The sequence below is a fragment of the Cupressus sempervirens genome, chromosome 10 (assembly GCF_028749045.1).
Source record: "Cupressus sempervirens isolate cs-2001-9-10 chromosome 10, ASM2874904v1, whole genome shotgun sequence".
In the NCBI taxonomy this organism is placed as follows: domain Eukaryota; kingdom Viridiplantae; phylum Streptophyta; class Pinopsida; order Cupressales; family Cupressaceae; genus Cupressus; species Cupressus sempervirens.
This window is the reverse complement of record NC_143127.1, coordinates 320,749,442-320,763,488: the sequence shown is the minus strand read 5'-3', so window position 1 is coordinate 320,763,488 and position 14,047 is coordinate 320,749,442. Positions and strand designations below refer to the sequence as shown.

The 14,047-nt window shown below is 32.2% G+C and overlaps 1 protein-coding gene across 1 annotated transcript; it reads left to right on the top strand.

The window, feature by feature from the left end:
* The first annotated feature begins 1,307 nt into the window (after window positions 1-1,307).
* LOC149533905 (peroxidase 1-like) lies at window positions 1,308-5,368 on the top strand. The gene is made up of 6 exons (XM_089805924.1): window positions 1,308-1,439; window positions 1,529-1,644; window positions 1,901-2,207; window positions 2,349-2,534; window positions 2,645-3,012; window positions 5,170-5,368. Exons 1-6 carry the CDS (start codon window positions 1,308-1,310, stop codon window positions 5,366-5,368), a joined length of 1,308 nt encoding a protein of 435 aa, XP_089662050.1.
* Window positions 5,369-14,047: the final 8,679 nt, after the last annotated feature.

Below are 14,047 nucleotides of genomic sequence, written 5' to 3'. Positions count from 1 at the left end.
TCATGATATCAAGGTAGTATGTGCATTGAAAAATAAATTAAAAATCTACAAGGTTTGTTTGATGTTTTATTCAATGAGTTTAAGAATTGTAATATAAGTGAGAATCAAAATGAGTCAGTGTAAAATAGTGACAATTTTATTACTTCTATAAATATTTTGAATTTAAAAGTGAAAGCCAAAAGAAATATTATTACTTTTATAAGTATTTTAAATGTAAAAGTGAAAGCCAAAAGAAATAACGATATTAATTTTTGTGGCAAGTTAATTAAAATTGAGAGAGTTGAAAAACCTTAAACTTCATACTATTGAGTGACATCTTTCAAGAGCGAACTGAATTTTTAAAATTATTTTATTCTATTCTATTCTCTTTATCATATCGTCCTCCAAGCAATTGATCAGGACCAGTCTCTTGATTTTCGGCAGCAATCATTTACGAAATCAAAAGAAGCCAAACATAAGGAAAGAAAAATTAGAATTTGTCAGAATTTCTATCTATTGGTTTGTCATTTGAACTCGTCTATCCATATTTACATTTTTATAAAGTATCCTTTCTCAAACTCACTATATTTGAACATCTCCGTCAAATTACTGCACATACGGATATTTTTAAGAACTAGAATATCAATTTTGAAGCTCTAGTTCGAAGCTTACGGTAAAATAGATTTCCATTAATACATTTTATTCAAAGTAATGGCTACTATTCAAGTTTACCTCATGCTCCAATTTCGACTCTCTATTCCTAATCCAATTTTTTATACATCAGCTTAGTTAGATTGATATTCAGCCTATAAGGAGAAAACACTACAAGGAAGCCGTAAGCTACACCAAAGAAAACAAATATTCAAAGATGCACTAACACACAAGATAACAAAAATATTGTAGGCAGGCACTCCAGCTGCATGCAGCTCTTCTTTTTTTATTGTCTTCCGCAATCTATATGGGTTTTCTACTTGTTCGATGATTCAATATACTGTCCAAGTATCCCTTAGCATTCAACGGAACGGCTTAAACATCACACATTAAGCTTAATTCATAGATCAAAAGTGTTAAATAGTCAATGTTGACTTTTTTTAGTGTGTGATACTTAAAGGTGGCCTTAATTTTTCCCTTAATGTGTGATATTTAAGGGTCCGTTTGGTTGCTGAAATAGGAATAGAAAAGTTGGAATACGTTTTCCATTTTCTGTTTGGTTCGTCACTTGGAATAGGGAATAGGAATACGTATTTCCATTTTGCCTCTAAAATGAGCTTATACCCATTCCAAAAAATACCTCTTATTAGAATAGCCATTCCTATTCCGAATATTACATGCCTATTCTCCGTTCCTATGCCCACGACCAAATGAGCCCTAAAGGTGACGGCATACAACGATTTTCAGTCTTACCAAACAGTTATTTCAAAGGTAAACAGTTCATGCGCGTTGCAACATTCTGTTTTGCAGTAAAATAAAAGCATGCTAAAATTATAGTACCTTCCTTAAATGAAACAGTCGTATCTGTACCAAATAAAGCTGCGATGGCAATTCATAGATATTATTCCCCTGGATAAGAAGAAGAGTAGCTACCTTAGGATCTAAGTATGTGACTGCTACAAAAGGCCATCTCAGCGTGGTTAGCTGGCAAGGAGATGAATATAATACAATGCTGTGCTGCTACTCTTCCCAGAGTTGCTTCTTCAAGAATATAAGAAAAGACAAATACTAGAAAATGGGCAGTCAGAAAGGCGTGCACCTAATTATTCCAAATCATATCTCCATAGAAACACGTTGGGGTAGAGAAAAACAATAAATTAGTCTGCCATTGTTTATCCCTTCATCTAGCATGTCTCTGCCGATTGCCTTGCCTTGGAAGTTGACGTGATTTAGTTCTTGCTCTTCTTCTCTTCTCTTCTTATAAATTCAGTGATTCCCGTCACATCAGAGACAGAATCATTATTTGCTACCTGTTTGGATTACTGTTATTTGATCTGGTCCAAATTGATACCGAGAAGAAAGCTATCACGATGTCGACCAAGAAGCCTATCGTAATTGAGCTCTTTCTTCCTCTTCTTTCCATCGTTGGAAAATCAGAACTGAAGTTGGATTTCTACCAAAGGAGCTGCCCAAAGGCGGAGACGATAGTGAGAAGCACTGTGAATAAGTACATATCTCGCGCCCCTTCCTTGGCTGCTCCAATTCTAAGGATGCATTTTCACGATTGCTTTGTCAGGGTGAGTTTTGATTTCATTACTTCTTACTGGGTTTAATCTTTAAGTTTTTTGATGAATAGTCCTTCCTTATTTAAATATAATTGGAGGCCTATAATCTTTAAGTTTCAATGCGATCCCATTTTGATTTTCAATGCAATGCAGGAATGCGACGGCTCTGTTCTGCTGAATTCAACGAAAAATGATGCTGAGAAAGACGCAATTGCAAATTTGAGTTTGAGGGGATTTCAAGTGATTGACGCTGCAAAGGCAGAGCTTGAAAAGCAGTGTCCCAGAGTGGTGTCTTGCGCAGATATTCTTGCCCTCGTTACGCGAGATGCGGTGGACATTGTATATTACTTACTTTTTATCTTTTCAAAACTAGGACCATTCTCCTAGGTCAAATTACCAAAGCTTGCCTAGTATTGGATAGAGTGAAATTACTTCTAAGCCAATCGTAGGATGTGTTCCAATGGGAAGACGGCGTTATATCTCTAAAGAAGGACGCATCAAACTTACCGTCTCCTTTCGTAAGCTTCGAGCAACTGAAGTCTTCATTCACAGAAAAGGGGTTAACAGTGAAAGACTTGGTTGTGCTCTCTTTGTGCTCTGTGCTCTCTGGAGCGCACACTATCGGCACCTCCCATTGTCGACCCTTTGCGCGTAGAATCTCTGGATCAAGAAACTCTTCCTTAGCCGAATCATATGCCAAGAAATTGAGAATAAAATGCAAGGCTGGAGACAGCAGGAGCTTAGTAGAGATAGATCCTGGAAGCTTTCGAACATTTGACAACCATTATTACCTCAGCTTGAAAAGGAAACTGGGTCTGTGTTGGAATGCGTAATTTGTCCTCAAATGAAATTTAAAGTCGCAATACAAGATTCTAAAAATTGCTTGATAAGATTAGGTAAAATTTTGGAAATCATAGATAATTATAGAAAAGTATACTTGTGTTTTGTTGGCTAATTTAGAGGTTTCTAGAAATGATATAAGACCTCTATAAATAGAGGCATCATGTAATGTAATTGATATGGGCAAAACAGTAAAGGAAATATAATATATTTTATTTTGTGGCAGCACATTGTGTTGTTATGTGTTACATCTATTAAATTGGTATTAGAGGTGTCCTAGTTTTTTACAAGTGGTATCAGAGCCTAGTTAGATTGAAGGTTGTGCAGAATTTCAGAGTGTGATAGGTGTGTTGTGCTGCTAAATGGTAGAGGATTGTTTATGAGAAAGATAATTGTTTTGAAGAAGATCACATAGAAAGTATTGAGCAGGACAAAGGGCAAGTTGGCAACAAAAAGTTTGGTGCAAAGTTTTATAATTATTTAATTTCATTTGAGAAATTTTCCTATTGCTGTTAAAAAGAAAGAAGATCATAGTGTTAAATTCTTGTGTTTCAATGGGGAAAGCTGAAAAAAGAGTAAAGAAAAAAAAAGATAGTTTGGAAAAAGAATTGATGAATGTTAAAGAGTCAAATTTAAATTTGATAAAAGGGTTTAAAGAAGTTGGAAAACAAAATTATGAGTATTTGTGTCAAATTGAAGATTTAAAAAAAGAATTAATCAAAGCTAAATATAAAAATGAGAAATTAGAAGAAATGTTAAAACTATATGATGATGACAAAAAGAGAAATAAAGCTTTATAAAAGAAGTTAAAAGTGTTTGATGATGTTGAGAAAAAAAATAAAGCTTTAGAAGAAAAGCTGAAGAAATTAGAAGAAAAATATAAGATGTTTGATGATGTTAAGGAAAGAAATGAAGATTTGGAGAGAGAAAATGAAGAAATTAGAAGAAAAATTAAAGATGTTTGATGATGTTAAGAAAAGAAATGAAGAATTAGAAGACAAAATGAAGAACTAAAAGAAGAGAATGACTTGTTAAGGGATAAACTAAATCAATCAATTATTGAAAGAAATACATGTGAAAAAAATATTAGTATATGATATTTCATGTAGTACAAATAACTTGAATTCACCACTAGAAAAGTATGATTCTATTGAAATTTTTTGTGATAAAGAATGTAAGAAAGAGTGTGGAAATGTGGCATCAAATACTACTAGTTCCGATGATAAGAATGTTGGTTGGAATATCTTGAAGAAAATGAACAAGGAATCATAGAATCTATTCTACCAATAGTGAGACCACAATATGAAGGACTAGGATATGCAACAAATGAAAGAAATGATGTCATTAGTTCAAACAAATTTGTTCAAGGTAAAAAATATATGCAATGTTCAAATTGTAATAGGAAAGGACACACAAAAGACAAATGTTGGGATCTTCATCTATGTAATATTTTTGTCTTAAAGAGTCATAGTAAAAAGATTTGTTGGAATAAGGAGTGTAAAAATATTTGTATGGATAAGTGCTTTAAAATGGATTTTGGATGGAGTTATGGATCAATGGTTGATATGCTCAAAGGTTTATTTAGGTATAAATGCTCAAGAGTAAGAAGAAATACAACACCATTGGGAAGAAAATTATAGCAAGGCATCAAAGAAGAAAAAGGTTATCAACATTTTTGGTAGATGAGGCAGGCGATAGGCATGTATTAACAAAGACATTAATAAATGTGAAGATTGTCAAAAAATGACATTATGGCATTAGGAAAAAAAAAATGATTTGGAATTTGTATGTAATAACATTTGATGTTGAAATTAAGGGGGAGTGTTGGAATGTGTAATTTCGCTTAAAATGGAATGTAAAGTTGTAATACAAAATTCTAGAAATTGCTCAATAGAGTTAGGTAAAGTTCTGGAAGTCATAGATAATTCTAGAAAAATATATTTGTGTTTTGTTGGCTAATTTAGATGTTTTCAGAAATGATTGAAGACCTCTATAAATAGAGACATTATGTAATGTAATTGATATGAGCAAACCAGTGAATGAAATATAATATATTTTATTGTGCGACAACACATTGTGTTGTTATGTGTTACATCTATCAGATTGATATGGGAGCTATCCTTGTTTTTTACAGTCTGTTTGCATCAGATGCTGCGCTTGTGACGGATGCTGAGGCAAACTCATTCATAGACTCTGCACTAGAATCTTCAAATTCTAACTCTAGTAGCTGGTTCTTTAACGAGTTTGGAAGATCAATGGAGAAGATGGGTACAATTGATGTCCTCAACGGGAATGCAGGACAAGTCAGACGCCATTGTGCTATTCTCAATTGAACTCTTGCGCTGTCTCATTTGTTTACTGTATCCGATTGTTTAAACCGTGCAAGCCCAAAATGCTCTTCAAAGTGAATAATATTACAGAGCCATTGTTTTATCTTTGAATCGCTGTCTTATTTATTTATGTTTATTACATATGCCTTTTAGTGTTTTCCGACATGCTAAATTCTCATCTCTTATTTTTATTCAAGTATTACAATAATTATTGTTTTTATAAACACTCTTTATTAAATAAAAGTCGAAATATATTATATAAAATAATTGATAATAATAATTGTAGATTAACTGATTTTATCATTCATCAATGATCCAATAATTTAGAGATTTAATATGAGGAACTATAATTAATTTGTATCTTACATGCCTTTGAGAAAAATGATACTCTTTAGTTGAACAATATATAATCTTTAAACTATGTTTAAATATCTATAGAGTGTTAATAAATTTAGGTTACACATAAAGCACTCCATAAAAAATAAAATTATATCACATAACTCATCTAATTGTTGGAAAAAAATTAAGTACATTTGTATTGTAGTTTCAAACTAATAACTAATTTTGTAGCTCGTTACTTTTAAATATAGAATTAATGAAAGATGTTGGAGATATTTGCCTGGGGCATGCAATTAATAAGATAAGTGGAAATGATATGCAACTAAGCTCTAAGGAATTACCTAAAATGGAAAACTTAATCATTCTTTTTTTTGGTTTCCCACTATAATAGGAAGTGTTAGGAATTGTGTTAGGCAATATTGATAGAAACAACAATGATAGAAACTAATAAAGATTCCAAAGAAATATTATTAGTTTCCTATCTAATCTTAGAATATAATATATAATTTAACTTCACATATAAAAGTTGGATATAATAGAACACAAATAACACAAATATTTGTTTTGTCTAATGAGAAACATTACCAAGTTAGATAGCAAACAATAATAAAAAATCAACATGTAAATAAATTATTGAAATAAATTAAATCACACATTACCAAAATATGCCTCCAATTAAAATTGTTGACAGAACATAAGCAGTGGCTCTTTCATCATTGATTCTCTGGGTGATGAAATATGAATTCTTTGTCTGCACTAAACTAGACATGGGTTCACAACAACATTTAAGTGAAAATAGAGTAGAATTATTTTATATCAAATATATAGTATAATTTTTCAAAGTCTTAGACACACAGACTAGATAGTATAACATCATTTTATTAATCCAACAAGAAACCAAAATAGAATAGTAATAGTCTTATAGGCCCCTACTCGTGAGGTCAAAACAACTAGAGGAGCTCATTTAATTAGCTTCTACCAATTTAGCAATGAATGCATATTAGTAGACTTATTTTAATTATCTACATTTAGGCTTAGTGTTAGCTATATCTTGGTCAATAATGCAACTTTATCACTCTTTCATACACATTGTCATCATTTGGGAGTTTATTAGAGAGGTTTTGATTCTACTTTGACACCTCTTGCTTGTTTAATGGGAGGAAAATTGCATCAACTAATTAAGTGTTGTGTGCAACTTCAAATTTGATCCAATCACTCTTTCTCTATGTACATTATTTCTCCAACTTATTCATGTAAGTGAATTTTCTATCATATCCATGCTCTTGTGTTTGTATATATCTCTTATTGATAATTTAAATCTTCTCTACAACCTACTCAATATATTTATTTGCTAAAACAATTATAGATACCAAAAACATGGAATCTAATAAAATATAGGGTAAATTAGGATTTAAAGAATATAAATAATAGGACATTCTTATAATCATCACTAATAAGTAAGATCTGGTTATTCTTAATTGAAATCATGCTAAATTAATTAATTTCTCATTTATGCTAGCATTCAACAAGACATATTTTAATATCCTTTACTAAATTTGTGTGAATGTATATTTTATACATATTTTGAGTATTATTATTTTAAAAATGGCCCAACACTTAAAGTCAAATAGCTAAAAATAACATGGATATATTGGGGCTATGATCTTGTTAAAATTACTCTTTTTCCTTCAAAGTTGATTTAGATTGGAAAGCAATTCCATTTGAGTAATTATAATTCCATTTCCCTAGTTTTAGCATAACTTATATTACATCTAATCTATGAAATTAATTACAAGAGTTCCTAACTAATGTGGAAAAGGATTTTTGCATCAACCATAATAGTTTTTTTGTATTTGTGTTTGTAGAAGTATTTCTTAATTTTTTATTTATCTTTTAAACATGTGCTATAAATTTATTACAACACAACTCATTTTACCCTTACGTTTCTTAGTTTTAATCTTCATATCTCTCATGGTAGACATTCTCAATGCTTGAAAAACTATGGAACCAAAAAAAATAGCATCCTTAATTGAATTTTGCACTAAAAATTATACACCACTTCTTTTAAATTCATGCCAACTCATAGGATTATATCTTTCCTTATTAGTGATAAGAATATTCAAATATGTAAAAGTGTTAAATTTTTATACTCCTAACTTTAGGAACATCAAAGATAGTTCTCATAAACATTACTAATGAGCCTACATAATATCAAAGTAATGTAGCTAACTCTAAAACATAGAGTCATTTGATTATAGTTTTACTAACTTAGGTCAAACTTGTTCATAATGATGTATTGAATTTATAGGTGTATAATGTTTCCCTTTGTACTATGTAATTGAAGAGTTATATTATGACTTAAGAATGGCTGGGATAGTACTATTTTTAGTGTAAAAACTATAATAGACTAATCACACACACACACACACACACACACACACACACACATGAAAAATAAATATTTATGTTGTTAACCATATAATAAGATTCATTTGTCATCCCTATGAAATTCAAACCAAAGAATGGTAATACAACTATGAGACATAATGAAAATACTATGAGCATATTAATTAATTGATCTAAATACCTAGAAAAACATAAAAAGAAGATGAAATAACATTATAAAAATTATTATTAAAAAAAAAAGGTTTTGAAAGTTCATTTCAACTTCCACCCATGGTGTGTGCTTCTAGCAAGGGTCCTCCCTCTCTAGACTTGGTGCAAGTATGTCTGAATATCCAATTACCTACAAAATCTTGTAAAGCTAATGAAATAAAATTATACATATTTTTATAAACAAAAACATGTTTTGAAAGTTCTTTACAACTTCTTCACATGGTGTGTGCTTCTAACAAGTGTCATCCCCCTTGAACTTGGTACAAGTATGTCCAGATCTATAGCTTGTCCTTTCTAATTAATCTATTTTTGTTGTGCCCTCCCATTACCTCAAGCTACAAATGTCATCATCTAGGGGGCCTTGTTTGTTGACATATCAATCAAGTTTTTTTTTAGTGACACACACTTATTTAAATTCTATATAGCTGTCAAGTTCATTGAATAGTCTATAGTGATTGCCATGTAATTTAGTAGCCACCGATCTCTATAGTTGCTATTGAGTCTTTTGGACTAATCCTAGTGGTTATTGAGTAGATTTAGTCAGTGTAAAGTGCAGTAGTTCAAACTGTGTATTTCATTATTCACTAAGTTTATTAGTGGTTACCAAGCATTGTAGTGTCTATTGAGTTCGTAGTCATGTGATTTGATGTGATGTGAAGCCACTATTAATCTAGCTACTTCATGCTAACCAAGCGATTCAGTATTTTCTGAGTTGCACAATATCTACTGAGCCACTAGTTCAGATTGAGTTCAAGACTACTTGAAAGTGATCAATATGGACCAAGCTTCTATGTGTACTGAATACATGACAATTTCGAGTATTGATAGTGGATGTCATTTATTAGAACCTCACTGATTTGGTCTTTAGAACCTAAGTATCTTCATCTGGCCAACTTTGTAATATTTGTGTTAACTTGTATCATGGTCGACTTTATAATTTTGTAATTTGGATTGGTATGTATATGTATTGTATTGTATCATATCCAATAAGAAAAGGAATATGAATTGTGTAAGCATATGCATTGTAATGTGAATGTGAAAAGCTCAAGTTATGAATGGAGTAGATAAAGAGTGAATTGTGAAGGACATGTTAGTATAAGGAGCAACATATACATATATATCATAAAAAGGTGATGAGTACACTAAGAAATCTCTATCAGCAAACTCAATTTCAAGTCAGAGATCTACTGCTTCATCCTAACAAGTGAACTAGTCAAAATCCTTTAACAAGGTAGACCTAAGAGTCTTTTATAAATCTCTTTACTGAGTGCATACCTCATTATACATTTGTAAATCCTTTCACAAGGTAGACCTAACAAACCTATTTGCTCCTAACAAGATAGATGATCAGAAATGATCAATGTAAGCCTTAACAGGCCAACTTTATACTATAGTACTAGAGTTTGTGGGTATCATCCCCACCCTAGTTTTACTTTCTATTTGCAATGTTTCTGGGTCACCAAATCTATGTGTTCAAGTATTATGGATTCTTTCATGTTTTCAGTTTCTCATGCATGTAATTAGATCAAATGTGATGAATTAAGTGTCAATTAATTTATTGGATTAAGAATTGAAATTGGTAAAATTCTAGAAGTTGCTTCTTCACCCCTCCCCTCTCAATAACTTAGTATAGTCTTGCATATTTCCAACAATTGGTATCAGAGCTTTGTGGCTCTTAGGAGAAAATTTAATAGCTTGAGCGAAGATCAAGGATATGGAGGTATTTAGACTTGACAAAGCTATTGACAATAAAAAGTTGCATCTGGAAATGGCCATTGCCCAACTCAAGAAAGCTGAGTAGCAACTTTCCTAGTTCCTAAAAAGAAGAAAGGATCTTGCAAATTAAATGAATGATCATCTCTAAATTGAAGAATGAATTGAAGTCTTTCACCCTTTAAGCAATTCAGATGAAGCAAATGATGCAATCAAAGAACTCCTAGAGAAAAATAGTTTCTTTCAAGAAGTAAGAAAGTTGAAAATAGAACAAGAAATTCAGTCAGTAAGGTTATGTGAAGTCTTGGAACATAGAAATAAGATAAAAGAAGAGATGAATGGAAGGAACAATAAAATCTAGAGCCAATCCCTTCAGCAAGAAGACCTTATCAATTAGTTGTCTAATGCAAATGAGGAAATCATGAGCCTAAGACTTGAAAATGAAAGAATGAGGAATGATCTAAATTTTGAAAGGAAAATCAATGAAAGAATAAAAAATGATTTGAGATCTAAAAGAAAAATCAATGAAAGACTAAGAAATGACCTAAACATTGAGAAGCAAATCAATGAAACAATGATGAAATCTCAGGTAGACATGGATCAACTAAATGAGAAAAACCTCTATAGGAAAAAAGGAAAAGTAGGAATTGGATACAAAGAAGAAGGTGAATCCTTCAAACAAGGAACTCAAAAGAATCGAAGACCTACTTGCAATCACTATGGTAAGATAGGTCATACATCAAACAAATTTTGTAGTAATGGAAAAGAAAAATTCAATGGAAAATGCTATTATTGCAATCAGCATGGTCATAGGGCTAATGAATGCAAAGACAAACCAAGATTTGAAGGCAACTGTCATAAATGTAAGAAACATGGACATAAGGCATCAGAATGTAAAACAAAGACATTGAATCCTGCAAAACAAATTGTGAAAGAAATATTTGGTTGGGACTACAATACCTAGTGTAGATGTCATTACTGTGGAGAATTTGGACACATTAGTATGAATTGTGTTAAACATCATATGAGGAAAAGAGATACCACTAAAAGATGTTTTATTTGTATAGAACTTGGTCATCTTGCCAGGAATTGTATGAATTCTGGTAGAATTGAAGATGAGAAGATGGCAAAGGCTGATAACATCTAACTAAGATGAGACAACAATGAATTCCTCAATCTACCAAGGATATTGGTCTAAGCAATGATGGTGAAGTCACTCAAGAATTGGATAACACTACCATTTCTAATTAAGTTCTCAAGGAAGAACTACAACCAAGTTATCAAAGAAGACATCAAAATCAGTTCCAGTTGAAAGGTGACAAAGATCCAAATCCATGTACAAGATACAAAGTGATCACTGAGCAAGACTGGTATTAGTTATTACCAAGTTACCTTCTCTACTAAGTAAGGCTGGGTCATAGACTTGAGCAAGGTTGGGAGTAACAAAGGCACTTATGGTTACCAAATCGTGAAGATATCGCCAAGTAATCAATATCATATAGTGGATGATAGTCTATCAACTTATCTACCTTTGTACCGAGCATTAATGACAAAGTTTTAGCAAAAGGTAAGGAATCAAATTCATTTCTTACTTTGAATTTTTGAGTGCTATTGTGAAGAGCTATTTTCTGTGTGATCAAAGTGAGTTGAGAAAATCTCCTACAATTTTTTTTCAAAGTTCTCTCAAGCTACTGAGCAAAATGGGCATCGAATAACAACAAGTTCAAGAAAGGGTTCGACATGTTGGTTCAAGGAGTTGAATGGAAAGTGCCAGATTTCAAGCTTAAACTCGCAGTTGCTAAAACCCTAGACCTAAGTAGAGCTCAATCCCAAATCCCTCCTAAGGTACTTCTTGTTAAAGACATTTGTACTCATTTCAAATGTGTTATTTAAGAAATTGATAGTCTAGGGATGGATGATGACCTAGCTCAGTTGTGTGTTGATGGAACCCTAAAACCTGAGTATCAATATTTGGAAGCAAAAGGATTGACACATATTCCCCATACACACCAAGAATTTGAAATTAAATGGATTAGGTTCATTCTTAGTTGGGTGCATAGCAAATAGTTGTGGTTAGAGTAGCAAACTCTCATAAGAAAGAAGATGATTCATTAAATCATTGGCTTTCCCATGCTTGCCAATGCAAAAAGAACTAAAACCCTAGGTCAAGCATAATTGGAGAAGAAAACCTTAGTTTAGTGGGATGTTAGAGGTATGAAAATCAGCATTGTCATAGATGCAGAGTTGAAATTTGGAATTCATGTTATTGCTTATAAGATATATAGTTCAAGTTGTCTTAACGGTGTGTCATGTAAAGCCATGGATTTGGCATATAAAGTGGTTTAAAACAACTTATCTTATAACCTTGTCGACCTATTGTTGAGGAAATTCAATAAAAATATGGAAAGTATTAGAATATAAAAGAAAAAACCATGTAAATTTGGTTCACTATTAACATGTCTATTCTTTTATGTTCAGAAGTTCTTCCCTTCTAAAGGCACTATAGTTTAGAAAAAATATGTGCCTATACTTTACCAAATAAATGAATATATTGTAGAAATGGGAGAGAACTATGCCAACATCATGGATAACTACTTCGATGAGTTGAAAGAGAAAATGAACAGTAGGTTTAGAATTCTAAAAAAGTTAGTTGAAGACTACAAGGATAATGTACGCATCATGGTGGACTATGACAAGGTATAAATCCAAGTAGTTAATCCTAGAGTTGCATGGATCAAACCTCTTAGCTATGAGGTGAATATTAATGAGACAAAGGATGTCATTGAAGCCATTTTCAATGAACCTATTGATCCCAAGGCCCCTTATTTTGGAACTTAGGAAGAAGCTAAGGTCACAATTGAGCTATAGATAAAGCTCCCATAGGTGGCTAACAAAGAGAAAAGAAGGATAGCCAAACTAAAATCGTAGGCACCTCTCTTGTTAACCAAGGGAAAAGGTGATGACAAAAAATAGGAAAAGGATGAGGAGGAATCCCAGAAAGAAGAAGAACCTTTGAAGAGAAAGGGCAAGGTGATCATCACCAAGCCTTGAAAGTCATCCACTATAGTCTTCACAAGGAGGTCACAAAAGAAAGGAAGTGACATTATATTCAGCAAACCTTAACCCACCTTCCAGGAAAAGTTGAAACAATTGGAAGAAGGAGCAGGAATAAAAATTTTTAAATCTTTGAAATATGAAATCACAATTGAGGTAGAGTAGAAGAGAGTTGAAAAAATGGTGCTGATCAAAATGGTTAAGTGGAAGTACTCACCAGACTAGATCGCTTCTCAAGTCTCCAGTGAATTGAAAAAGAAGATAAAGCCAAGATGGGATTTTTCTATGCAAATAGTCAAAGAGATATATGCATAAACCCTAAGGAAATTACTATCGAGTATATCAAATGTTGAGGTGAAAGAGTCTTTTAAAAAAATGAAGAAAAAATGACTCTAAGGTTTAATACTTGTTCAGTTTTGATTAAAAACATAGAGCATGTTGTTAAGAACACTACAAACACTTGGAAAAATGTTTATCATCTTCATAAACAAAGTGAATTTCCAATTGAAGTAAAGGATGTTGATGAAGAAGAAGATAAAGAGAAAGATGAGGAACAAAATGTTGAAGAAGTGACACATTTTAGTAATGAAGAAGATGAAGAGGATCAAGGTCTAGAAGCTACCAAAGAAGAAAAGAAAGATAATGAGGAGACTAACCCAGTCAAGATAGTTGTTGTAGTCATTGCTTCACTTCCTCACTCTTGAGAAAACCATTGACTACATCAAGTATGGAGAGAACTTCAACAAGTTTGGTTGTGACTACTACTGATACATCAAATGTCCAATCACTCTTTGCCCCAACTCAACTTAGCATATCATTGATAGAATTGACTTTCCCTTTATCAACCAAGCTATAGATTCCTTCTTCATATACTGAGTCGAGTTCTTCAGTCTTCACTTCTCCAATTTTGACTTCTTCAATTCTAAGTACATCTGTGGTAAGCTCTCCAATTTTGTTTAC

Coding starts and splice junctions, on each gene's coding strand:
- LOC149533905 (XM_089805924.1), top strand. CDS start 1,308: ATGCCTATTCTCCGTTCCTATGCCCACGACCAAATGAGCCCTAAAGGT. Junction 1,440..1,528: donor TTGCAACATTCTGTTTTGCA/GTAAAATAAAAG, acceptor GGCAATTCATAG/ATATTATTCCCCTGGATAAG. Junction 2,535..2,644: donor CGCGAGATGCGGTGGACATT/GTATATTACTTA, acceptor AGCCAATCGTAG/GATGTGTTCCAATGGGAAGA.